Here is a 22,920-nt window from a genome sequence, read left to right on the forward strand (position 1 = left end):
ACTTTTGTTCGCTGCTTGCTGTGGGCGAACAACTCAACCGTCACAATGGCCAAATCAAAGGACAAACGCCCCGCGAAACAGGAGTCGCAGAAGAAGGGCGACAAACCCTTTATCGCTGTCGACAAGAAAGCATTCGACCCTTCTCTGTCTTCGCTGTTTGCGAGCAGTGTACGTCTTCACCAGCTGTGGAATATCTATACGGCAATGCTAACTGAATTCACAGGCTGGGCCCGTGCAGCCTCCTCCCAAGTCGCGATACCAGGAACCGGTACAAAAACGCCCCGCAGCAGACTCGCCCAATGAGGAAGAGGATGATGAAGAATTGAGTGCCCTGTCGGACGCCGACTCCTCAGACGAGGAAGAGGCCAGTGAAGAAGAGGCATCAGAAGGCGACGATGACAGCTCGTCCGAGGAAGAGCAGTCAGAGTCAGAAAATGAGGCGGTGTTGGCGAAACTGCGAGAGTCGATGCTGGCTGGAGAGTCAGACAAGCCAAACAAGAAGCGCAAGCGAGGCGGCAAGGAGGAGATCGAGGAAACCTACATGCGCAAGCTGGCTCGCGAGGAGGAGAAGGATGAGGAGAAGAGGCTGAAGAAGCGCAAGACCGAGGAGTTGTCGGATGAAGAGGAGGACGAGGACGAGGACGAGGATGAGGATGAGGAAATGGAGGACAAGGCTTCGGACAAGCCAGCAGAACGTGAGGAGGAGTTCACGATACCCAAGCACGAGTCGTTGGCGGAGACGGACGGCAAGAATGCGCAAGAACTGGACAAGGCCGCGCGCACCGTCTTCCTAGGCAATGTGTCTTCTGATTGCATCAACTCCAAGACTGCTGAGAAAGCTCTCAAGAAGCACCTCGAGTCTTTCATCTCCGACCTCGCAGACAATAACCCGCCCCACAAGGTCGAATCCATCCGCTTCCGCTCTACAGCTTTTGGAAGCAACCTGCCCAAGCGCGCCGCCTTTGCAAAGAAAGAGATTATGGACTCCACCACCAAGAGCACAAACGCATACGCCGTCTACTCGACAAAGTTTGCAGCCCTCAAAGCTGTGAACAAGCTAAACGGCACCGTCTTCCTCGACCGCCACCTGCACGTCGACTCGGTAGCCCATCCCGCAAAGGTCGACCACCGCCGCTGCGTCTTCGTCGGCAACCTGCCCTTTGTCGACGAAGTAAGTCAAGCCCCGGAGGCCGACAAGCCCGCCAAAAAGAAGCCCGTGGCCGACGTCGAAGAAGGCCTCTGGGTGCACTTTGCCAAAGCCGGCAAAATCGAAAGCGTGCGCGTAGTCCGCGACGCCCAAACGCGCATCGGTAAAGGCTTCGCCTACGTGCAGTTTGTCGACGAAAACGGCGTCGAAGCAGCGCTCCAGTTCCACGAGAAAAAGTACCCGCCCCTGCTGCCCCGCATCCTGCGCGTCACGCGCTGCAAGGCAGAGAAGAAAAAGGACAAGCCGCGGGGCCCACCACCCTCCAAGAAGAGCTCTGGCGTCTACAATGCCAAGATCTCGGGCGAGGAGAAGTCAAAGCAGGGGCGTGCGCAGGCCATGTTGGGCAAGGTCGCGGCGGCAAAGACTAAGGAGGCGTTTGTGTTTGAGGGGCACCGCGCGAGCGAAAGGCAGGGCAAGAGTGGACTGAAGTTTGGGGGCGGGGGCGGGAAGAAGAAGGGGCCGAATGGACGGAAGAGCAGGAGTTCGACGTGGAAGAAGACGGCGGGCAAAAAGTAGGGGGTTTCATGTCGCAATGCCAGCTTTATTTCTTGTCTCGAATTATGATCGCCATAACACTCGACAATATCAGAATGAGTATCTTGAACATTTTACATGCTCAACTCACGTTCTGCCACACACCAGTCGGTCTCTTCAAAGAAGTATGAGCATCAATCTACACTTGTTCGTAGTCAACCATCCATACCTACTTCATATTTCCCTCTTCAATGCGTTCCACCCCATCAGCATCAGCACCAACATCACCTCCGTGGCAAAGAATCCCAACATCACAAGATAGCCACACATAAGAAACAAACACAACCCACCTCCCCTATCTCATCTCACCCCAACCCATCCTATCCACAACACTCCTCTACTTGTACCCATTCCATCCCAATCTCAAACCAGCCACACACCCACTCATACAACCTCATTTACTCACCAACAAACCCACGCACCCCAACACAAAGCCAAACAAACCAGATAAACAGCCCCCCATCAAATCCAGCCCTGGCGTCCAGATACCCACTAGCCTGAAATGGACATCGAGCTTTCAATCAGCCTCAGCTTGGTACTTGTTTGCCGTGAGTGAGAGTTTGGGACGGGATGGGATGGGATGGGCCGGTAAGGAAGGGAAGGGAAAGGGAAGGGAAAGGGAGGCATCGGTATCGGTATCGGTATCGGCACGGCGCGAACGAGGGGTTATAAGCATAGGGATAGGGAGGTGATAGGCTTTGCTTGGCTGGCTTGCTGGGAGCCAGTCGGGAGGCGCGTGGTTGGAGGAGATGGGGATGTCACATGGGATCATGAGTGGTGGAGTGTAGTATGATGCGATCTCTCGCATGGCGTTCAAGTGTGTGTGTGTTGCTAGGAAGAGCCTACACGCACAGTTGCAGGCACATACAGCGAGATGTCAGAAACGGCAAACCCACGTGGAAAGCACGTTTGAACGGCAGCTGCGCTATGGTTCCGAGGAAGTGCGAAGCGGGATAGGTGCGCCTGTTTGGGAAACCTGCTGTCATTGACGCGGGAGAACGGATTTGGGAGGGTTGCAACTGGACCCTGGAGGCGTGCATGCAGCGCGGTGCTAGATGTAACCAACCTGTTCATGTGAATGCGACGAGTCTCCGAGAAGTGATGTGCCGGGAGATAGGGCTGACAAATGCCTGGAGCCGGTGGGGGAGGGCTGCATCGATGGGTTCCGGTACTTGGGATTGTCGGGTCGTAGGGCAGATAGTGGGATGTTGGTAGTTGGGGGTTGGACTGTTGTTGGTCGTGTTGTGGTTGTCTAGGTGTTCTGTAGGTTTAACTTTAGGATATTTGACGAGGTATCACTTTAGCATGAGGTTACATCTCTCTCCATGGCCAACATTTCGACGGCTTCGACAACGCATGTCCCGAGAGTCTAGAAACTCCCGTATTGATGGCACACCCATGCCGATGCTCCTCTCAGGAGAATGCAGCGTGCCAGTTGAACTTCCTATTTCACTGCCGGGAGAGTCACGGGTTGGGAACATGGTCCATGCCCTGCCGAAGTTGTGTGACCTCAGGCGGCCTAACCAGCCTGGCGGGTGCTTACATACAAAGCGCCAGATGACGCAGCGCCGTGCGGAGAATGTGAGGCGTCGAATCCTTTCTGCAGTGGAAATGCCTGGCCGTCTTCAACATGAGAGAAACACGGGGTATATCGTGGTCGGAGGTCAGTTTGAGCTACGAGCCAACCAGGAGGCTGATCTGCAGAAGAGCGTGCCTTGTCCATGAACGCCGTGTCGGCTTGACGATCAGAAGCTTTGACGCCCAAGCTGGCGTTAGCTGCATGCGCTGACGTCGCATCCTCCTCTGCGTCTGAGACGCGAACAAGACAGCAGCCAGGTGCAAGCACACGCAAGCAAGACGTGAGCATGCTCGCCGCGAAACACAGCGGAAGCGCAAGGCCCATGTTTTGCAAAAGCAAAGTTGCCCTACCGTTAGCGCTCGAGATTGTGTTTCCCGACAGTCCCAGTTGTGCAAGCACATCAGAGTATATTGTGCGCAGACTTGATTTCGCCGCTCTCCGACGCAAAGTCGCTCATTCCCATCTCAATCTCACCCAGTCGCCAGGCAAACAGCACTCCAGACCTGTTGAGCGCATGTTTTGTTGAGTAGGTAGGCGAGAGCTGCAGTCAACAAAAAGCGGGCGCTATGATCGGGCGCCGCGAAAGTTGGATGTGGGGAGGCGGAGGCGCAGCAATCTCAGCTCCTAGGGCCAATGGCGCGCCCGGTTCAGCATAAGCAGTGACCGGACAGAAGTGTGCGGAATCACGTTGGCTACGCGCCCGGGAAGTTTTGCGACATGCGCCTGTGATTTGTCTGTACGGTGTGGATTTTGATCTCCCATCTGGGGCAGCGAAGGATGGAGGAGGAGATCGCTTTGCGGGCGGATGCGATGAAATGAGTGATGAGCGTGTGAGGCGACCAGGCGCAAGGGAGCGGCCACCGCCCGAGCTCACCGCTGCTGCCAGCGCGTTGCTGTTGTCATTACCTAGTATGTTGTCGCTGTCATCACATAGTACCGGTAGGTTACCGCTGTCATTACGTTGCTGCTGCTGGAGATGATCACTGAGCGCAGCTTGCACTCGTGCGGTCATCCATGCCCGTGATAGCGCGAGGGCAGCGCAGCCAAAAGGGACCCAGCACGCAGCCGTGACGCGTGGTGGAGCACCGGTTTGGGGAGGGCGTGGACGGCTGGAAAGGCAGCCACACCGCGCTGCCATTGGGTCGGAATCCCTGCTGGGTAGTCCGGTTTTCCGTCGAATAGAAAACCCCGCCCCGTCGCTCTTTCGTCGTGCCCAATCCAGTTTCTTCATTCCTTCTCCAATCATCCTGCACCACCACGGCTACTCACTAGCCATCCTCGCTGCCATCTAGGTACCAGACTCCAGATCACGAGTCTGCACCACTCTGCACGCACAACGCCAGACGGCCACGGCTCTGCAACGGCTTCTTCTGGTGCACTGCTAGGCGCATCTTCGGCGAGCAGCCTGTCCAGAGTTGGTACCCCCAAGCCCTCGCACGCGCCCGTGAGACAAGCAGTGCTCCTCCGCAAATCAGCGCGAGTCGCCAAACCTCACCACCACAAAATCTCGTGACTGAATCTTGCTGCGGCCTGAACATCGGTAAGTGCATCCTCGGTATCTGTCCCTCACCGCGCATGCTGCCCCGTAAACCCAATGCCTCGCCGCCCGTTGCTTTTTGTCGCGCGACGGCTCGACCCAGCGTGCCGCCCAGGGCTCTGTATCCCGTCGCGCCCTCCTCGCAGACCATGTTCTCTTGCTTACGCTCCCGCACTAGCCAAGGGAACACACGGCTCCTCGAGCACATAGGCCTTGTATCGCGCAATAACCAGCTGCGTGGACTGCTTCGCTGTCGCCAGAGTCAGCTGCGCGTTGCGACACTATATACCTGCCCTGTCGCTGCCCACCCCGGCCGTGAGCACCGCTAGCAGCACTACCGCCTGCCAGCCAGCGTCACCGCGACGCCGCTGCAGTAATCGACACACGGCGCGCAATTGCGACGTGGACCGTCCGCCCGCTGATTGAACCCGGTAAGTGCACTCGCAGCCGTGCATGAACCTGCATTGCCAGCGCATCGCCTCCAATCGCCCGCCGGCCAGCACATGCCACCACCCTCGACGGGCTCCAATTGCTGCAATACCCGCGTGTCCAACTAGCTGACGGTTACTCTTAACAGTGCAGACAATTGCCTGCTTCATTCCTAACTGGTACGCTCCTGCAACGGCCCCCTCTCCACCTCTCAGACGCGTCTCTCCTCTGCTGGCCCACTCTATTCTCCCGTGCAAGCGCACCGCCCCACGGTCTAACCCTCTGCACCCAACCGCCTCGATTGCGCCTCACGACCAGGCCAAGCCTTCGACCGTGCGTGCCTCTAGCAGTCCCGCCTACTAAGCGTGGCCATTGACAACACATCAATCCTCGGCCCTGCCGCGACGTGATCGCCTGTGCCGCGCCTAGGGACACGCTCCTCCCGACGTCTGCACTCGACCAGCGAACAAGGCGCAACAGTCACGACGGCTGCGACCCATCCGGTACATCAACAGACCAGTGACCGTCCATATCAACGCGGCAATAGCAGCTTCTTGTCGTAAGCCCCTCCAGACACCCAACCGCATACCATTGGCTGCCTACTAATCTCGCCCCAGCTTCAGGCTACAGCTTTCGACCAGTCGTTGCGCCTCTCGTCAAGTCGCGTCCCTGCACGCCTGTCCTCGACTCATTCACGAGTTTCATACTCCCTCGTCGCAATCACCCCGCCCGCGCGAAACTTGGAAACGAAGATCGTCGAGCGCATTTCGGAGCCTCCCACGAGGACCGCCACAGCATCTCGGGTTCGTGTTCGCCAGTGGCGCATCGGGATATTACGTGCCATAACGCCGCCTACGGTCGCGTACATCAAGGCCGCCGTTGTACCCCCAAGTACTTTGTACCTCGAAGAACATCACCAACATGACTGACTACGCCCAATACCAACAGTCCCACCATGGGCACGCACCTGGGCACCTGCAGAGCTATGGAGGCGCGCAGAATCCTGCCGCAGGAAACCCATCCATCACCTCCCCCACACAGCAGATGCATTCGTATCAACAGACCTCGCCCATACTCCCTTCGCAGGGATACGGCCAGCCTGGCGCGCAAAGCCAACAGCATCACCCGCAGATGAGCTACGCCCAACAAGGGTACATGCAGCCTGGCATGCATCAGCAATACGGCATATCGCCGACACAAGCGGCTGCTATGGCGACGGCAGCTGCTGCAGGTCCCGCTGGATACTATGACCAGACCTCCATCCAAGGCCAGCTCACGCAAGACCCGAGGGCATCTCCGCGCATGTCAGGGCCAATGAAGCCTGACGGACGCGTAGCCCCGCGATCACCCACTGCTGTATCGAATGCCATGAACGGAGCTCTGCCATCTCAGGCCCAGATGACCCCTGGGCAGGTAATGCAACAGCGCCGGATGAGCACACAGATCAGCAGCCCCGCCATGCAACATCCACAGCCTGTAATGAGCCATGCAGGTCCCCGGCCATCCATCTCGGTGCCCCCTCAGATGTCTCAACCACAGCAGCACCAGCAATCACCCGAGCTCGTGTCCGGAGCGCAGGCGGAGGAAGCACCACTGTATGTAAATGCCAAGCAGTTCCATCGGATCTTGAAGAGACGCCTGGCACGACAGAAGCTGGAGGATGCACTGCGCCTCACTTCCAAGGGACGCAAGCCCTACCTGCACGAATCCAGGCATAACCATGCCATGCGTCGCCCACGTGGTCCTGGTGGTCGATTCTTGACCGCTGAGGAGGTGGCGGCAATGGACGCGCAAAAGGGTGACGGCGAAGAGGGTAACAAGGAGAACAGCTCTCTCCCTGTGAAGGCACCGAAGTCGTCGGGACCCAAGCGCAAGGCATCCGCTACACTGCTCAAGGGAAAGCCAACCAGCAAGAAGAGCAAAGCTACACAGCGACATGCTGCTAGCGAGGAAGATGAGGATGAGGATGACGACGATCCCGAGGATGACGATTGAACAAGCACCGTTCGCATGTTGCCTTGGTCACTCGGATTGTTCAACCTCTACACCTTTTTAATCTTGACTTCTGAAAACTTCGACATTTCCCCTCGATCTCATGAATTACGAAGCGCTTGCTTTTGGGTCCACGGTTGATTTTTGCATGTTACCCCTGTTGTCTTTCGATATATCGTACACAACCAAATTGTTTCTACGGTGGGAGCGAGGTGGGATCGGGGTACACTTTACGGCAGGCCGGGTAGGAGCAATTGTGAATTTTGTCCCATTCTCTTGGGACATGGATGTTGTTGGTACGAGTGGGACAGCACTGTGTTTTTGTTCTTGTTTTTTTGTCTGACTTTTTTTTACTGCGTGCTTGACCTTTTGTGTCTTGTTGTTGTTGTTTGTTCCCTCTCTCGCTGTCTTTTTTGTTCAACTGTTTGTTTCCCCAAATACCCCACCCACATTCGCTGGTTTTTGTGCTCAGCAGTGGGCTCGCTTGCTGGCAGGGGAATATATTTTGTTTTTGCGCGCCAGTGGATGTACTAGAACGGACTACCCTTCATCGGATGAAATGGACACCCAAATTTGTTGGAACCTGAGTTTTGTTCGCTTCCCTGCTGATGCTCTTTTGATCTCTGTTGTTGTCGGTTTGTTTGTATACACACTCGCCACGGGCATGAGCGATGTTTAGCTTGGTTTAGGTATTAGCTTCAGCTTGAAACTTGTCTTTGTTGGCAATGCGATTTGTTGTTGTTGGTGTTGTTTTGTAACTACTTACCTTCTATCCATATCACAAATTTTTATGTTGACTTGAGAAGTGAAGTCATGACACTGTTCTTGCTGATTTTATGCAACATGTACCAAAGACCAGAATTGTAGATGTGCCTACATAGCTGACGTTGTATTTGTTTGCCGTCATCTTGGAATTCCGCCAACAGCTTGCTATACGGCGCATTTCGTCCAGGCACACCCCTCTTGAGACATATATAGTGACGCTTGCATGATGGATTTCAGGCACAGTGTTTCCCGTTTGGCAACGGAACACGCAGTACCTCTCCACATCAGGTTTGTTCTCATTGCGGCTTGGTAGTGTTGCAGATTGCTCACTGCTCTCGTCAGCATCGGCATACATTATGCCGAAGATCTCACATATCCACTCTCTAGATACCGGTACGTCTGGCATCATTCCCACCAGCCGGGGTATCAGTCATAACATTAAACAAACCAGCCGTCATGTTCCAGCATTTGTGAGTGATGTTTGTGACATACGCCCAGAGTCAGCCACTTGCAACGGTGTTCCCGCACCTCGGCAGCCAGGGGTAGAAGTCTCCAATGTGGATCTTCGAACCGGGGGAACCGTACCACGCACTTTCCACTTTGAGACGGCGATGATAAGGATCGTGGCACGTTTCCACTGTGCTTTTTTGCGTCGCGGGCATGACTCCTCCTCATCTTCCTCCACTCCTCTCTTCCCCGCCACGCCGACACGATGCTGAAGAGCGCGCTGGGTCGGGATTCCGAGTCTGAGGCGCGAGATGAAGACGAGCAACAGCAAGGCATTACCAGCGCGGAAGAAGAAGATAGGGTTGAGGAAGAGTGGCAGAGCACGATCAAGCTCAAAGTTGACCTGCGATTATGCAGCATCGCGGGTGTTCTGTGCAGTTTGAACTTGCTCGACTCCGGGGTGATCAGCTCGGCGTCTGTCACGTCGATGCTGGGCGATTTGGAACTTGACGTCGGGAATAGGTACTCGGTGTCTATCTTCATCTTCACGATTGCGAGTATCGCGTTTCAGCTGCCGTCGACGATTGCGGTGAGGATGTTTGGGCCCAGGGTCTGGTTCAGCTTTATCACTGTGTGCTTTGGCGTTATCACGCTGTGTACTGCGTTTGTGCAGACGTGGAAGCAGATGATCGTACTGCGGATTCTGCTGGGTATTGCTATGTCGGGGATTTATCCGGGCCTGACGGTTCTCATATCGACGTGGTATACGAGGAAAGAGCAGCAGCTGCGCTTCGCGTTGATGCAGAGCGGGGAGGTCATAGTGCTAGCCACAGGCGGGATCGTCAACTACGGACTCAACAGACTGGACGGCAAAGGAGCGCTGAAGGGCTGGCAGTACATGTTCGTCGTACAAGGCGGCATCACAATTTCCCTCGGCATCCTCACATACTGGTGGATGATCGACTTCCCCGAGCACGCCCACAATTCCTTCCTCTTCCTGACCCCCCACGAGAGCGCGCTCGCCGCCTCACGCATACACAAGGACCGCGGCGACGTCGCGCCCGACGCCTTCACGTGGCGCAAAGTCCTCGTCCACGCCAAAGACCCCAAAGTATACGGCTTCTGCACGCTGTCCTTTTTGCAGAACCTCGTCTCGACAAGCTTGTCTTACTTCCTGCCCATCATCCTGCAGTCCGGAATGGGTTTCTCGCCCAACGCATCGATATTGCTCTCCGCGCCGCCGTACTACTACGCCGTTCTCCCCGCTATCCTCTCCTCGCTCGTGGGCGATAGGTTTCAGCTTCGCGCGCCTGTTATTGCGTTTAATTCGCTCTGCTTGATTGTTGGGTTCTGCATGCTTGGCTTCTCGGATCAGGTTGCTGTGCGCTATGTGGGCACGTATCTGGCTACGGGGGCGTATGTGGCGAATTGGGCGGCCATGGCGACGTATCAGGCGAATAATGTGGTGGGCTTGTGGAAGAGGGTGTTTACTGCTGCGGCGGTTACGGCGTGTAATGGCGCTGGGGGCATTGCGGGGAGCTTTATTGTTAGGCAGGGGGAGGGCCCGAGGTATATGACGGCGATTTGGGTTAGCATTGGGTGAGTTTGAGCATCTGGGTGGTGATGGTGGTGGTGGTTGCTGAGTGAGTGATTGATTGACTGACTTGTGATAGGTCGCATGTTCTGATTATTGGGATCGTGGGTGTGTTTTCGATCTACTTTTACATGGCGAATCGGGGGCAGGGGAGGGGGAAGAGGGTGCTTGAGGGGACCGAGGGGTTTAGGTTCACGTATTGAGAGGGTTGTCTTGGATGATGGTAGGGGGTTTGATGTGTTGTGTAGTTTGAGTACTTTCATACTTCGTAGACAGAGAGCAGAAAACGAAGACCACAGACCAGGTCAAGATTGCTTATTTTGATCTGACGTGCATGTCTTCGGACAATTGAAGTACAGGGAGGGCGATGGGAGGGCAGCACGTTGACGTCGGTGTGGAGCCATGAAGGAGACCGAGCCCAGGGCTAGCGCTCAGCCTCCGTCCAGCCCATCGACAAAGACATCCGCGTCTCACATCCCACAGCAGCAGTACGAGCATCGCCCCGCATCCGCGCCTGCTCTCGCTGCCCCGAATCCTCTCACGCCGCCGCCCGCAGACGCCCAGGCGAGCAACACCGGCGCCGCGTCGAGCCAGCCGTGCCCCTGGCCACCCCTCGAGCACCACACCCCCGTGGCCCGCCGCCGAGCGTATGCGCGTGCATCGTCGCCCACAACCCGGCCCAGCCCCTCGACCCGCGTGTGCTGAAGGTGCGCCGCGCCGCCCGCCGCCGCCATGGTGTTCCTGGGCATCTACCGGGCCGTGTACGACTACGCGCCCCAGAGCGACAACGAGATCGGGCTCAATGAGGGCGACATGCTGATGGTGCTGGAGCGCTCGGCCGACGACGACTGGTGGAAGGCGAAGAAGAAGGGCCACAGCGAGGACGAGGACGAGCCCGAGGGCCTGATCCCGAGCAACTACATCGAAGAGGTAAGCCCGCCACGGTTGCGCCCCAGCCACGCGTGCAGCCACTGACCCGCTCCTCCCAGGCCGCGCCCGTCATGCACGCCAAAGCCCTGTTCGACTACGCCCGCCAGACGGACGAGGAGCTGTCGTTCAAGGAGGACGCCACCCTCGACGTCTACGACACCACCGACCCGGACTGGACCCTGGTCGGGGCTGACGGCGACTACGGCTTCGTGCCCGCCAACTACATCGAGCTCATTGAGGGCAGTGAGACCGCGCCCGCCGTCGCCTCGCCGTCGCTGCCTACCCGCCCCGCCCTGCCGCCGCCTGCGCCAGAGTCCGACGACGAGCAGCAGCCCAACACGCCCGACAGCCCGCCACGCCCGAGCCCCGCCGCTGCCCTGGCCGGCATCATCCAGAAGAAGTCGGAGCAGTCGGTCCCGCGCTCGACCATCTCGCCTCCGCCCAACGTGAGCGCCCCCGCCCGCCGACGCGTGCAGTTCACACCTGAGGAGTCTGACGAGGATGTGCCGGCGCCTCGCGTGCCCAACCGAGCACCCTCCGCGTCCTACTCCCCTCCGCCTGCCCAGCCCAGACGCGCGCGGTCGCCCTCACCTGCAGCCAGGTCGCCCGTGCCGCGAAACGTCACCTTCGACACGTACGACCCCCAGCACAGGGACGACCCTGCGCCGTCGACCCCCCTCTCGGGCTCGGGCTACCACCTGTACAACATCTACGAGTACCTGACGCAGCCGGGCAAGAACAAGAAGATGCCCATCACGCTGGGCATCAACATCCCCAAGGGCATGATTATGATTGCTCCTGAGAAGTCGCGCGACGGGCCGCAGCAGGAGTGGAGTGCAGAGAAGATGGAGTACTACTCGCAGGAAGGGAAGCATATTTTCATGGAGCTCAAGCAGCCGAGCAAGAGCGTCGACTTCCACTGCGGCGCAAAGGACACGGCGACAGAGATTATGTCGGCGCTTGGAGAGCTGGCAGGCGCCGCCAAGGGCGCTGGCCTGCGCGAGGTCCTGGCCGCTGGCTCGGGAAGCTCCAACGTGCAGAAGAAGGGCGTTATGCTGTTCGACTTCATGGCCCAGGGCGACGACGAGGTCACAGTCGGTCTTGGCGACGAGATCCTTGTCCTCGACGACTCGGCGAGCGAAGAGTGGTGGAAAGTGCGACGACTGAAGAACGGCAAAGAGGGCGTGGTACCAGCTAATTATGTAGAGATTACAGAAAGCGCCCACATCACGACTCCCGCCGCCCACACGACGCGCTCCGACCCCAAGGCCATCCGCTCCATCGTGGACCAGAACAGGCGCGACGAGGAGGAGCAGGCTCGTCAGGCCGCGAGGCGGAAGAGACCGGATAGTGAGGCAAGGACTGATCAGGTAGGACCTGGCCTGCCTCTGCCCTCGCGTGGTTCGAGTCTTATGCAAGCAAATGTTGACCATCGTCGTACTTCACAGAGATCAAGCAAGCGCGAAAGCTCCTCCAAGGACGGCAAGTCTTCGTCTAAGCCGAGTCAGTATTCCCCGATATCTTTTTTTCTTCCCCGCTTGACACTGTTATTCGTCTTCGATCTGGTGTGTGTATATGATTACAATAGCTAACGAGAACTACAGACCCCGCCCGAGTGCGTACCTGGACCGATCGATCAGGCTCGTTCAAAGTCGAGGCCGAATTCGTCACCATCAAGGACGGCAAGATCCACCTACACAAGACCAACGGCGTCAAGATTGCCGTGCCCGTCACCAAGATGTCGGTCGAGGATTTGGAGTACGTGGAGCGCGTGACAGGCGAGTCTCTGGACGACGATAAGCCTCTTTCAGAGCTCAAGAGGAAGGGCACTCAGCGTGCCAAGGAGACTTCCGGGTCGCCTGCTGGTCGATCGCCTACTGGAATCTCGGTGCAGAAGAAGCCCGACTACGACTGGTTCGACTTCTTCCTCAAGTGTGGCGTCAACCCGCAGATCTGCGAGCGGTATGCTCAGGCTTTTCATAAAGATCAGATGGGTGAGGAGAATATGCCGGATGTGACTCCGACGCTTCTGCGTACGTTGGGTCTTAAGGAAGGGGATATTCTGCGTGTGACGAAGTATCTGGATAGCAAATACGGACGCGACAAACGTAGCGTCAGCTTTGCGGAAGAAGGCGACGAAGCAAGTGCCGGTGGTCTCTTCTCTGGCCCAGGCGGTGCACTACGAAACAACACCCGGAAAGGACGCCCAGCCCCTCCTGTCCAGACGAACGACGTGGTCGACCCCAAGGCGTTCGTGCAGAAGACGGACGAAGCGGCCAAGAAGCCTGCGGATTCTACGCCTACGCCTTTGGCATCTGCTCCTGTCCCAGAAAGCAAGGTGGACGGATTCGAAGACAATGCTTGGGACGTCAAGCCTTCGAGAAGTGCGGCCTCACCACCTCCAGCGGCTGCTACGGCTCCCACCCCTGCGGCAAGACCACCCGTCCTGACAGGCTCCATGAATGATCTCTCCCTCTTGGACATGCCTGCACTCAAGCCAGACGAGATAGCCCAGCCCGCACCTCCAGCGCCGGCCCCAATAGCGACCCAAGCAACCGCCCAACCCGCACCAGCTCCAGCGCAGCAACCCCAGCCAACTGGCGCCACTCTGTCCCTGTTCGACCAAGTCGCCGCAATCAAAGCCCTGACTCAACCCCAAAACCTGGCCCCGCCCCGATCTCGACCCCAAGCCCCTCACCAAGGCCCAGGCGGTCTCATCGCCCCGCCGCCCCAGCGCTCCTCCTCTGCCCCCCAAAACCCACAGCAGAGCGCCTTCGGTCCGCCCCCACCGCTCCAGCCCCAGTTGACGGGATACGTCCAGAACCCCAACATGCTAACCCAAGTCGCCCCGCCGGGCCAGAGCATGCAAGACATGCAAAACATGCAGCGCATGCAACAGCAGATGACAGGCTTCCCCCAGCAACAACCCCCAGGCTACAACAACGGCTTCCCGCAAAACGGCATGATGCCCCAACCCACAGGCTTCAACCCAATGCAACCCCAACAAACCGGCTTCCCGCCCTTCCAACACCCCCAACAAACAGGCTTCCCCCAGCAACAGCAGCAGCAGATGAACGGCTTCCAGCCCCAGTCCTTCCAAAACGGAGGAAGTCCCTTCTCCGACCCGCCACGCGCACCCTTCCAGCCCCAACCCACAGGATATCCCACTTTCCAGCCCTCCCCCCTAAACCCCCAGGCTACGGGCGTAAACCGCTTCCTCCCCCCCGCCCTCGCTCCGCAACAAACGGGCTTCCAGGCCCCGCCCATGCCCCCGATGCCCCCTATGCCCGCCATGCCTGCAGCGCAACCCCTTGTTCCGCAGCGTACGGGTCCCGCGCCGGCTATTAAGTTTGGGGTTCAGCCTCAGGCGAAGAAATTAATGCCTCAGCCTACGGGACGGGCGAATTTGGCGAATGCTAGTAAGTTCTTCTCTCTTTCTTTTTTTGTGGGGGTTTTGGGGGGTTTGCTGACTTTTGGGTAGCGCCGCAGAATCCTTTTGGGTTTTAGGTTTTGGGATCTGGGGGTTTAGGTGGAGGGTGAGGTGGAGGGGGGAGGCTGTATATAGATGGCTTTTTGTATTGGTAATTTTGGGGATGGGGAGAGGAGGGAGATGGGAGAGGGAGATGGAGTTTGACTTGGAGTTTTGACTTGTTGGCGTGGATGTGGATGTGGATGTGCGTCTTATACTATTACTTATTATATAGCATTTTTCTCTGTTTTATTTTACGCTTTTTGCTGTGTGGGTATTTGCTTGGTTTTGATTTGTCATTGCGGTCTTTTCGTATGCGTGTTTCTCTGATGAGTGAGTGAGTGGTGTGTTGACTGTGTGTAGTTTGATGAAAGGAGATATTCCTACCTTCTACGCGAAACGACTGAATTCTGCACATATATATATGTGTTATATTCTGTATGTTCGCGCCAATCTACATAAATACTCGATTCCCCAACATGATCATGACAACCGATATAAGCCCCATAGATATCCCATCCACCAACTCCAAATAACCCCAATCCATTCCAACCAACCCCTACCCATCCAATCCCCACCCGTCCTTTCCTCCCGCCCAAACGCCCAAACCATACCAATCACCACTCACAGTTATCCATCCACTCACACCCCCTCATCCTCCGGCACCTCCTTCAACTGCATCGCCCTGAGCAGATCCCTCCCCGCACGCGTCCCATCCCTAAGTTCCACACAGCTCTTCAGCAGCGCATCCTGCAACACCCTCGGATCCAAATCACTCCCGAGCAAAGCCTCCACATCGGGGCCCCTGGGGACCGGAAAATCCACAAGCGGGCGCCCATTCAGCCCAACACTAACCCTACTCTGCCTGCGCACGGGGAGCTCATTCTCCGAGAGCTCATGCGACGACGAGTGCGGTTCATCCGTGTCGCTGGAGCGGGGGTCCTGGTGGTCGATTGAGTCTGTGCGGCGCGTGGAGCGCAGCGAGGCGTAGGATTCGTAGCGGCGCTGGGCTTGTAGGGTGAAGCGCTCGAAGGAGTCCCAGAGGTCGTCGACGTCTTCGTCGTCGAGGGAGGTGTCGGTTGTGACGCTGCGGGGGGGGGATTGGTCGTCGCTGCCGAGGTTGTAGGCGTCGCTGTGGGACCAGCTGTCCATGATGGCTTGTTGGGAACGCTGGTTGGGGCGGTGGGATATGTTGGGTGGTGGGGGTTTGGCGGTGGAGGTTTGTACTTGGCTTGCTGAGCTTACGCCGCGCAGGTGCTTGTTTGGATGGAGTGGGTCTTGGTTTGTGAGGTGGCCTTGCTCGTCGTATTGTTGGGGGGTCAAGAGCCCGGGCACGGTTTGGTTGGGCTCTGACTGTGATTTCATGTGGAAGGAAGCGCGGTGGTTGTTCTGCGACAACTGAACTTGATCCTCGAGATTGAATGGGTTGTCGTTCGCGGTGTAGCTAGATGCTGTATACGTTTGTTCAGATCCTGGAGTTGTTGGACGGTAGTCCTCGACCATGGCCATGTCCAAGTCGATCATCGATGTTCGTAATGGAGAATCTACTGCCGAGCTGTCGCGAGGGTGTTCCGACAATTCACTCATACCGTATCGCTGGCTTGATCGGAAGCCCGGGGCGAGGGAGGATGAGAAGGAACTGCCCGTTCCCAGGCTAGACTGACTACTATTCCGACTTCTCTCTAGGCTTCGCATGGCCTCTTTCGTATCACGACGACGAGAAGTACGGTTCCTGGGAGCTTCGGAGTTTGCTTCAGCCATGGCCGCATCAAAAGTCCACTCGACTGTTCGTCGATTAGGCTTCTGGGCTTGGCTGGGAAATGTCCACTCCATCGTCTTGCGATTAGACTGATCGTCGTTGGCAGTTGGGAACTTCCAATCTTGAGTAGCTCGCTTCGTCGTGAGCTGGTTCTGTTCTTCTTCCATGGCTGGGAATGTCCATTCCCTAGTTGCTCGTTTTGTTGTAAGCTGGCTATCATCCTGTTCTCCTTCTTCGTACATAGTAGGAAACGTCCATTCCTTGGTTGCCCTCTTCGAGAGCTGGTCTTTCTCATCATTCATACTTGGAAAGGTCCACTCTTTCGTCGCCCTCTTCGTGGACTGATCTTGCCCGTCACTCATACTCGGGAAGGTCCACTCCTTTGTAGCCCGCTTGGTGGTGAGCTCGTTCTCTTGATTGAGCGCATCGCGTGCCTCCTCTTCCTCCATCTCACGGAGCAAGCTCTTCATACGACCGGCCTTGATGGTCGGCACTTCGCCTAGATCTATCATAGGCACCTCGTCCGTTGCTGCGTACGCGAAATCCAAGTCAATGACCGTCTCTCGATTTGGCGCACCTGGTTCAAAGTCGCGAAGTACCAGGTCGGATTGACTTCGGCCGCTGCTCCCTTCTTCACTGTCTTCACCTATTCCAATTCCACTGTATCGGTACGGGGTGGATTCTGTATCAAAAAGACGGTTCAGTCGCTGCTCTCCCCTGGTGATAGACTCCTCCTTAAACCTAGCTTGCAGCTGTTCGAAGCGACCCATGTCTGCAATTGGCATGTTCATACCAGTAAACCCTTGACCCGAAATGGCACCCGTGAATGGATCGACAAATTGTGGCGCGTGCTCTTGCTCAAACTCGTCCGAAGTGCTGAATGTCCAGTCATCGTTGTCCTCGTCTTCGGCTTCTGGAGCAAGTGGATCAGGTGCTTGAGCGCCGAAGGGATTGAAGAGCGACTGTCGAGCGCCGCCCTGCCGTTCCCAGGTGTAGTAATCCTCCACTAGTTTGACCAACGTCGAATTGGGATGTGTATTGGCTGTGTCCATAATGTAGGGATGCTCCAGAATCTGGTCTGCAGTAGGGCGATCTATAGCTTCGGGTTCTAGAAGATACGCGACAAAGTCTTTGAGCTCTTGCGAAAAGCGCTCGCCCTCTAGTACCGGGACTCCAGCAAATGGCAGATCAAACTGCACTGTGTTGTGGTGTGGCGGGTATCCGAAGGCCATCTCGTAAACCGTGCAGCCGTAGGCCCAGATGTCGACCTCTGATCCATACAGGATCTCTTTCTTCTTTCCCATCATGCCGTGTGGATCTGTCTCCTTTATCCATTCTTTCTGCAGCTCGGGCGCCATCCAGTAGGGCGTGCCTACAATGGTCGTTCGCTTAGACTTTTGAGGCTCAAGGGTGCCTGATACGCCAAAATCGCACAGCTGCACCCGTCCATCTTCAAGGATGAGTACGTTGTTGCCTGCATCTGTTAATATAGTACTCAGTGGAAGGGGCTAGATTCTGTGTACACTTGAGATCTCGGTGCAAGACACCAGCTTCGTGAACGTACTTCAATCCAAGCGCCAGTTCTCGCGCAATCGGGATGACAAACTTCTCGGGCAGTCCGGGTCCAGGATCTTTGATCATGGCGGTGGGCTTCATCAACGTGTTGACACTGCCACCACTGGCATACTCGCTGACGATCCACAGCTCGCTATGAACTGTACGCGCTTCCTCAATGATGTTTACATATGGTCGCGCTCGACTATCCCTCAGCTGCTGGAGAATATCGATCTCCTTGAGTGTTTCCGAAAGATTCTTGGTAGTCATTTCCTCGTAGTCGACTCGGTCAATGTCGATAATCTTGATGGCGACTAGCCCGCCGGTGTTGCGGCTCTTGCTACGACAGCGTCAGCCATGCCTACCCACAGCTACGCATCTACGTACCCCTTGAAAACGCGACCGTACGCGCCCTTGCCAATGAGTTCGTAAAAGTCGTACGGCGGCGGCTCATCTCCACTGCGCTTCGCTCTCTCCGCAACGAGTGCCTCCGTCTCTTGTGCCTGCAGCATGGCGCGGCCCTTTGTGCCAACCATGGCCGTAGCCGGGGGCTGCAGACGCATTGGCTCCATACTGGACAGATTCTCGTTCGGCGTATTGAGATTGAGGGGCACAATGGTGCGATGATGTTCGAGGGGCGACTCTGCTATCCGCTCCAACGGACTCTCCAATATATTGCTGATACTGCCAAAACTCGGTGCTGCAGCTAGCTGCGGCGGCGAGCGGCTCAGTGAGCGTCGCTGACGGTCGGGCGGGGAGTGGTTGTTGGTGGGGTCAGAGGCCGAGTACGAGTGTGTTGCTGCAGTGTGTCGTGGCTTGCGGGACCCAGGACTGGAGTATGCAGTGGGTAACGTGGACACAGACACCGAGGGCGATGCTGATAGAGGCACCAATGGAGGTAGAGGAAGCCCCAGAAGCACTTGTGGGCTTGAAGATCCTGTGATAATTACAGGGCTAGATATCTCGCACTTGTCAAGTGAGGTACGTGAGCGAGACAACTGTCTCCTGCCTTTCATCGACTCTGTCAGCTTGGTCCACGAAAACGCCCTGCTCGGCCTGCTCTTTGGCGTGCTGATGTCATTTTCTAACGTGGAGTCCTCGCTCATGTGAGTGAGAGCATCCGTATCGCTCACCGAGCGCTTGAAAGAAGACATGGCTGCAGCATCACCGAGCGTTGCGCAAGTTGGGAGATTGCACTTGGGTGCGTCGATGACGCATGTTGACAGTGGGAAAACCGAACTCACGGGCTTATTATGGTTTACGAGGGGCGTTGCTCTAGGTGAAAGAGGCTCCTTGCGCGCCGTGTGGAAGGCAAAGTATATGGATGAGCATTCATGAATGCGCGCGCCGGACACCTTTTCCAGCCTGTTAGCGTAGCGCACTGTGGCATGCTGTCCGTTGAAAGCACCTGAAATCTACCAAAGGCACAAGCAAAACAGGACAGCCAAAGATCCGACCGTAACGAGTGTCGTGGAAGTCTAATGAGCGAATCTCGGCAATCTCGAATATGCGGTTTCACTTCAGGGTCTGGAATCCCTGGTGTTCCGCATAATGCACGGGGCATCACGCTAACGATGATAAGCCGTCTTACCCACAGCGGGCAAGCGCAACGTTGAGCCGTCCTGACATCATTCCAGCGCCACATGGAGCATCACTGCCAGGCATTCAAGTTTCCCATGTCCTGCCGAGTACAAGGGTGACAAGGGGGTGGGATAGAGTATCTTTACTTTTCCTTCGCTCGCACACCTCACCAACCTCCCGATTAAAGACATTTCCATTTGCAAGCAACTCTTACGATTCAAATCCAATTCTATCAACCGCAATCATGGCACCCCAACCCATCGGCACCAAGAAGATTCCCGCGAAAACAGCGCAATCGAGGGCTCTCCAACTCAACAAGAAGCCTGTTACATCATCTGTCCAGCCCACAAAGAAGCCCATCACGCCCGTCCAGGCCGCGAAAAAGCCCATAACCACAGCCCAGAAGAAAACCCCAGTAACCTCGACAAAGGTCATCCAGCCGACAAAGAAACTCACCACTCCAATCGGAACAGTGAAGAAGACACTTCCAAAGGCTCTTCCAAAGGCGCTCCCCACACCAGCCAAGGTCACACAACCGCAGGGCTGGATCGGCCGCACAGTCTCCCAAGCAACATCCGGCGTGGGGAATTTCGCCGGCGCAATCGTGTCTGCGGCGGGTAATGGTGTCGCTGGAGCTGGAAAGGGTGCTGGTGCTAGGTACGTTTGTACTGATCTTCTTTTGCTGCTTTCCATGTATGCTTCCTCATGATCTTGTACTGACATTCATACTCGCAGTATCGCAAACTCATCGCGCAGCTGGGGCGACATGGTTCGCGAGTACGGCAACTCCATCAAGGACGTGACGGGCGCGGCAGGAAGCCGGGCAACCACCAAGACGAATCCGCTAGGCCTATCCACGGGAGCGGCGGGTGGAAAGGCGAGCATGGCGATGAGGAGTGGAGTCACACCGAGTAGCGTGAAGACAGGGAGCGCAAGCAACCCTCTGGGATTGTAGGAATTTTTTTACGAAGAGAGAACGACTGTACGATATTGTGGTGAGAATTCAAGTACGAAGCAAGCTAGACATGACATGGCATTAGTTGTAGGCACGTGGCTGGGTATCTTTCAGAATATAGTACATGATGCTATGATGGAATACATTTCTCTGCAAACGCCTTTTTGATATCATGTTGTACATTCCCTGACACTATACATAGTCTACAAAGCATTTATCGAAAGCACAACCATCACGCAACCTCAAAAGCATCCATATCCCCCGTCCCCAACCCCACAACTCCCACCTGATTCACAGTCGCCTCGATCATCATCTCCACCACCTCAGGCAAAAACTTCCTCTTAAGCATGACCCGCACAAACTCACTCAACAAATTGAGTCCCATGTCGCCAATCTGCTCCTCCGTCAACCTCATGTAATCCTCCTCGCTGATCGCCATCCGATCCAACCGTCTCTGCAGCAGAATGTCATACACGCGTCGAGTTTGTGCCAAATTGCGTTTATACGAACCACCACGCCCAAACTGCTCACGCTCAAATTCCAGATTAGAAGCCATATCCACCCACGCCATCTGTTGCTGCAGGATATCAACAGATTTGTCGGTTGGGAAGATATCGAATCTCGAACGCAGGACGTGTAAGGCAACGAGAGATCCAGGAAGGTCTTGTGTGTAGCTGAAGCAGTGTAGTATCAAGCTTGTTATTGCGCCATTATCTGCGCCTGCGAGGCCTTGCCGGAAACGCGAGGCATCGTATCGACTGCGACAGAGTGTCCACCAGCGAGCCATCTCCTTCAGTAGTTCGCGGGGCGTGGGGATATCGGGTTCTTTGCGAGTTTCGTGGGAGCTCAGGGCGAGGCGTAGCGTTTTCCAGAGACAGCGGAAGGTGGCGCCATTGGGATATACGCCTTCAACACTACCTTGCGGCTCGGTGAGAGTTCTGTAGATCACCCAGGCCTCCCTGTTTTTTCCTTGCCGCGTCTTGTTGTCCATGAGGACGTTCATGATGGCGGCGTTTGGTTGGATCGCTGTTTCTTGGAGTTGTCGTGCGAGGTAGTCGACGTGCTCCCATTGTAGGTTTTTAGCATGATGGTGCATTATCAGAGCGACAGTGGTAGCGTTGGCTACGGGTACATTTCTTGCGCCACCTGCGTTGAGTCTTGTCGTACGTCGTGCTCTCTTGTTGATAATCTCAGCCGTAGTTTCCGAGTCGTGCTTCCTGACATGGGCTTTCCTGGCCTTGTCGATCATACCCCAACCGATATTCTCCGCTTTCAAGATGTTTGGTCGTTCTTTCGTACGTATGAGGGCCTTTAGCAACATGTTGAAGTGGAAGGTCTCAGGCTCATAGCCTCGCTGAAACATAATGTCCAAGATCTGTGCAGCAGCCTCAGGTGCCTTTTGTACCACAGCGGATTTCATCCAATCGCCGAAAAGGTAGCCATGGTACGCTTGTGGTAAAACTGAGAGCGCATCGAGGGCAATGCTGGTCATCTTTGAGATATCCGTTCCCAGACGGTACAAAAGATGCAACCTCTTGAGAACTTCATGAATACCCTCCGTCGATTCAGCAAGCGGAAGGTGACCATCCTTGACCATATCCTTGAATACTTGCTTCGCATGCCATAGGTGCCGTGCTTCCAGAAAGCCTACAAGCCAGGCATCGAAATCCTCGACTGACACAGCATCACCCATGCGCTCCTTCATCTCTACGTATATCTCTTTCGCTGTGTCATGATGCTTCGCCAGCCCTGAACTCGTATGAGCGCGAAAGACAACCATCATGACAGACGGATTCCAATCTGGGTACAGCCTGAAAAGCTCACCCAGAATCTGGCGAGCACGATCTGAATTGCGAGCAAGTGCATGCAGCTTCGCTCCGACTTCTAGATGCTCCGGCTCGTGGTCTTGTCTCTCATCCTCGTGATGGTTGTGATCTCCCTCCCATTTGTTCAAAGCCTGCTCTTCTTCACCGCCGAGAAACACGCCTTCCAAGTAATGGGCTCTTCGACCTGCCGTGTCGCATTTGCCTACGGAACGCATATCGCAATCAAGCTCTTTCATGTGCACCCTCCGATTTCGATTGTCTGGAGACTCGACAGCCTGAGTAGCCCACAAAAGGTCCCAGGCTCGGTCTGGTATATGTGACGGGAGCCTAGGATCAAATGTCTTCGCTAGGATATACGCTCTCCATAACGGAGCACGGATGCTGGCGTCGCCACTGCCATTTGCGTCTGAGAGATGAAGCAGACGATTCAGCCGTCGGTATGCATGATGCTGCTCAAGAGTGCTGTCTTTGTGTAATATGGTAATTCTCCGAGTATCTCGTAGCTCTTGCCGCTCTTCCTGGCGTGAGACAGGCTCGATTGTGCTCGCCTGGAGCTTTCTCAGCTCAATGGACTTTTTTGCTGGGTAGTTGGATTGGTGGAGGGTCGGATCCCATCGTTTGACGTAGCTGGGAATCTTGCGCGGTACTGTGTTCAACGAGCGTGCTCGTGCGAAAAGGTTAGAGTGGAGAAGGCATCGTGGTCGAGGGAGCGCAAGCATCAGCAGGCTGCGCGAAGGTGTGGTGCGCGCCGGGGTCGGAAGA

At 56.0% G+C, this 22,920-nt stretch overlaps 7 protein-coding genes across 7 annotated transcripts; 4 read left to right on the forward strand and 3 right to left on the reverse strand.

The window, feature by feature from the left end:
• Positions 1-45: 45 nt before the first annotated feature.
• Positions 46-1,723, forward strand: P153DRAFT_283136 (uncharacterized protein; the record flags this gene model as incomplete). The annotated part of the gene is made up of 2 exons (XM_033663244.1): positions 46-168; positions 224-1,723. The coding sequence occupies 2 exons, from the start codon at positions 46-48 to the stop codon at positions 1,721-1,723; spliced, it is 1,623 nt and encodes a 540-aa protein (XP_033527142.1).
• Positions 1,724-3,260: 1,537 nt separating this feature from the next.
• P153DRAFT_382381 (uncharacterized protein) lies at positions 3,261-3,644 on the reverse strand (the record flags this gene model as incomplete). Its single annotated transcript, XM_033670144.1, has 1 exon — positions 3,261-3,644. The coding sequence occupies one exon, from the start codon at positions 3,642-3,644 to the stop codon at positions 3,261-3,263; it is 384 nt and encodes a 127-aa protein (XP_033527143.1).
• Positions 3,645-4,135: 491 nt separating this feature from the next.
• Positions 4,136-7,281, forward strand: P153DRAFT_382382 (uncharacterized protein; the record flags this gene model as incomplete). The annotated part of the gene is made up of 6 exons (XM_033670145.1): positions 4,136-4,229; positions 4,627-5,118; positions 5,187-5,288; positions 5,435-5,619; positions 5,904-6,167; positions 6,235-7,281. The coding sequence occupies 6 exons, from the start codon at positions 4,136-4,138 to the stop codon at positions 7,279-7,281; spliced, it is 2,184 nt and encodes a 727-aa protein (XP_033527144.1).
• Positions 7,282-8,478: 1,197 nt separating this feature from the next.
• On the forward strand, positions 8,479-14,831 carry P153DRAFT_428806 (uncharacterized protein). The gene is made up of 7 exons (XM_033672736.1): positions 8,479-10,089; positions 10,164-10,188; positions 10,531-10,845; positions 10,916-11,014; positions 11,074-12,517; positions 12,619-14,433; positions 14,496-14,831. Exons 1-7 carry the CDS (start codon positions 8,756-8,758, stop codon positions 14,519-14,521), a joined length of 5,058 nt encoding a protein of 1,685 aa, XP_033527145.1. The 5' UTR covers positions 8,479-8,755; the 3' UTR covers positions 14,522-14,831.
• Positions 14,832-15,125: 294 nt separating this feature from the next.
• P153DRAFT_414567 (uncharacterized protein) lies at positions 15,126-19,026 on the reverse strand (the record flags this gene model as incomplete). The annotated part of the gene is made up of 4 exons (XM_033672131.1): positions 18,184-19,026; positions 17,766-18,136; positions 16,547-17,716; positions 15,126-16,402 (listed from the first exon to the last, which is right to left on the reverse strand). The coding sequence occupies exons 1-4, from the start codon at positions 18,948-18,950 to the stop codon at positions 15,126-15,128; spliced, it is 3,585 nt and encodes a 1,194-aa protein (XP_033527146.1). The 5' UTR covers positions 18,951-19,026.
• A 408-nt stretch (positions 19,027-19,434) lies between these two features.
• P153DRAFT_428807 (uncharacterized protein) lies at positions 19,435-20,435 on the forward strand. Its single transcript, XM_033672737.1, has 2 exons — positions 19,435-20,034; positions 20,113-20,435. Exons 1-2 carry the CDS (start codon positions 19,622-19,624, stop codon positions 20,330-20,332), a joined length of 633 nt encoding a protein of 210 aa, XP_033527147.1. The 5' UTR covers positions 19,435-19,621; the 3' UTR covers positions 20,333-20,435.
• Positions 20,436-20,564: 129 nt separating this feature from the next.
• On the reverse strand, positions 20,565-22,373 carry P153DRAFT_282942 (uncharacterized protein; the record flags this gene model as incomplete). The annotated part of the gene is made up of 1 exon (XM_033663235.1): positions 20,565-22,373. One exon carries the CDS (start codon positions 22,371-22,373, stop codon positions 20,565-20,567), a length of 1,809 nt encoding a protein of 602 aa, XP_033527148.1.
• Between the last annotated feature and the right edge of the window lie 547 nt (positions 22,374-22,920).

Source organism: Dothidotthia symphoricarpi, assembly GCF_010015815.1.
Source record: "Dothidotthia symphoricarpi CBS 119687 unplaced genomic scaffold P153scaffold_4, whole genome shotgun sequence".
NCBI lineage: Eukaryota > Fungi > Ascomycota > Dothideomycetes > Pleosporales > Dothidotthiaceae > Dothidotthia > Dothidotthia symphoricarpi.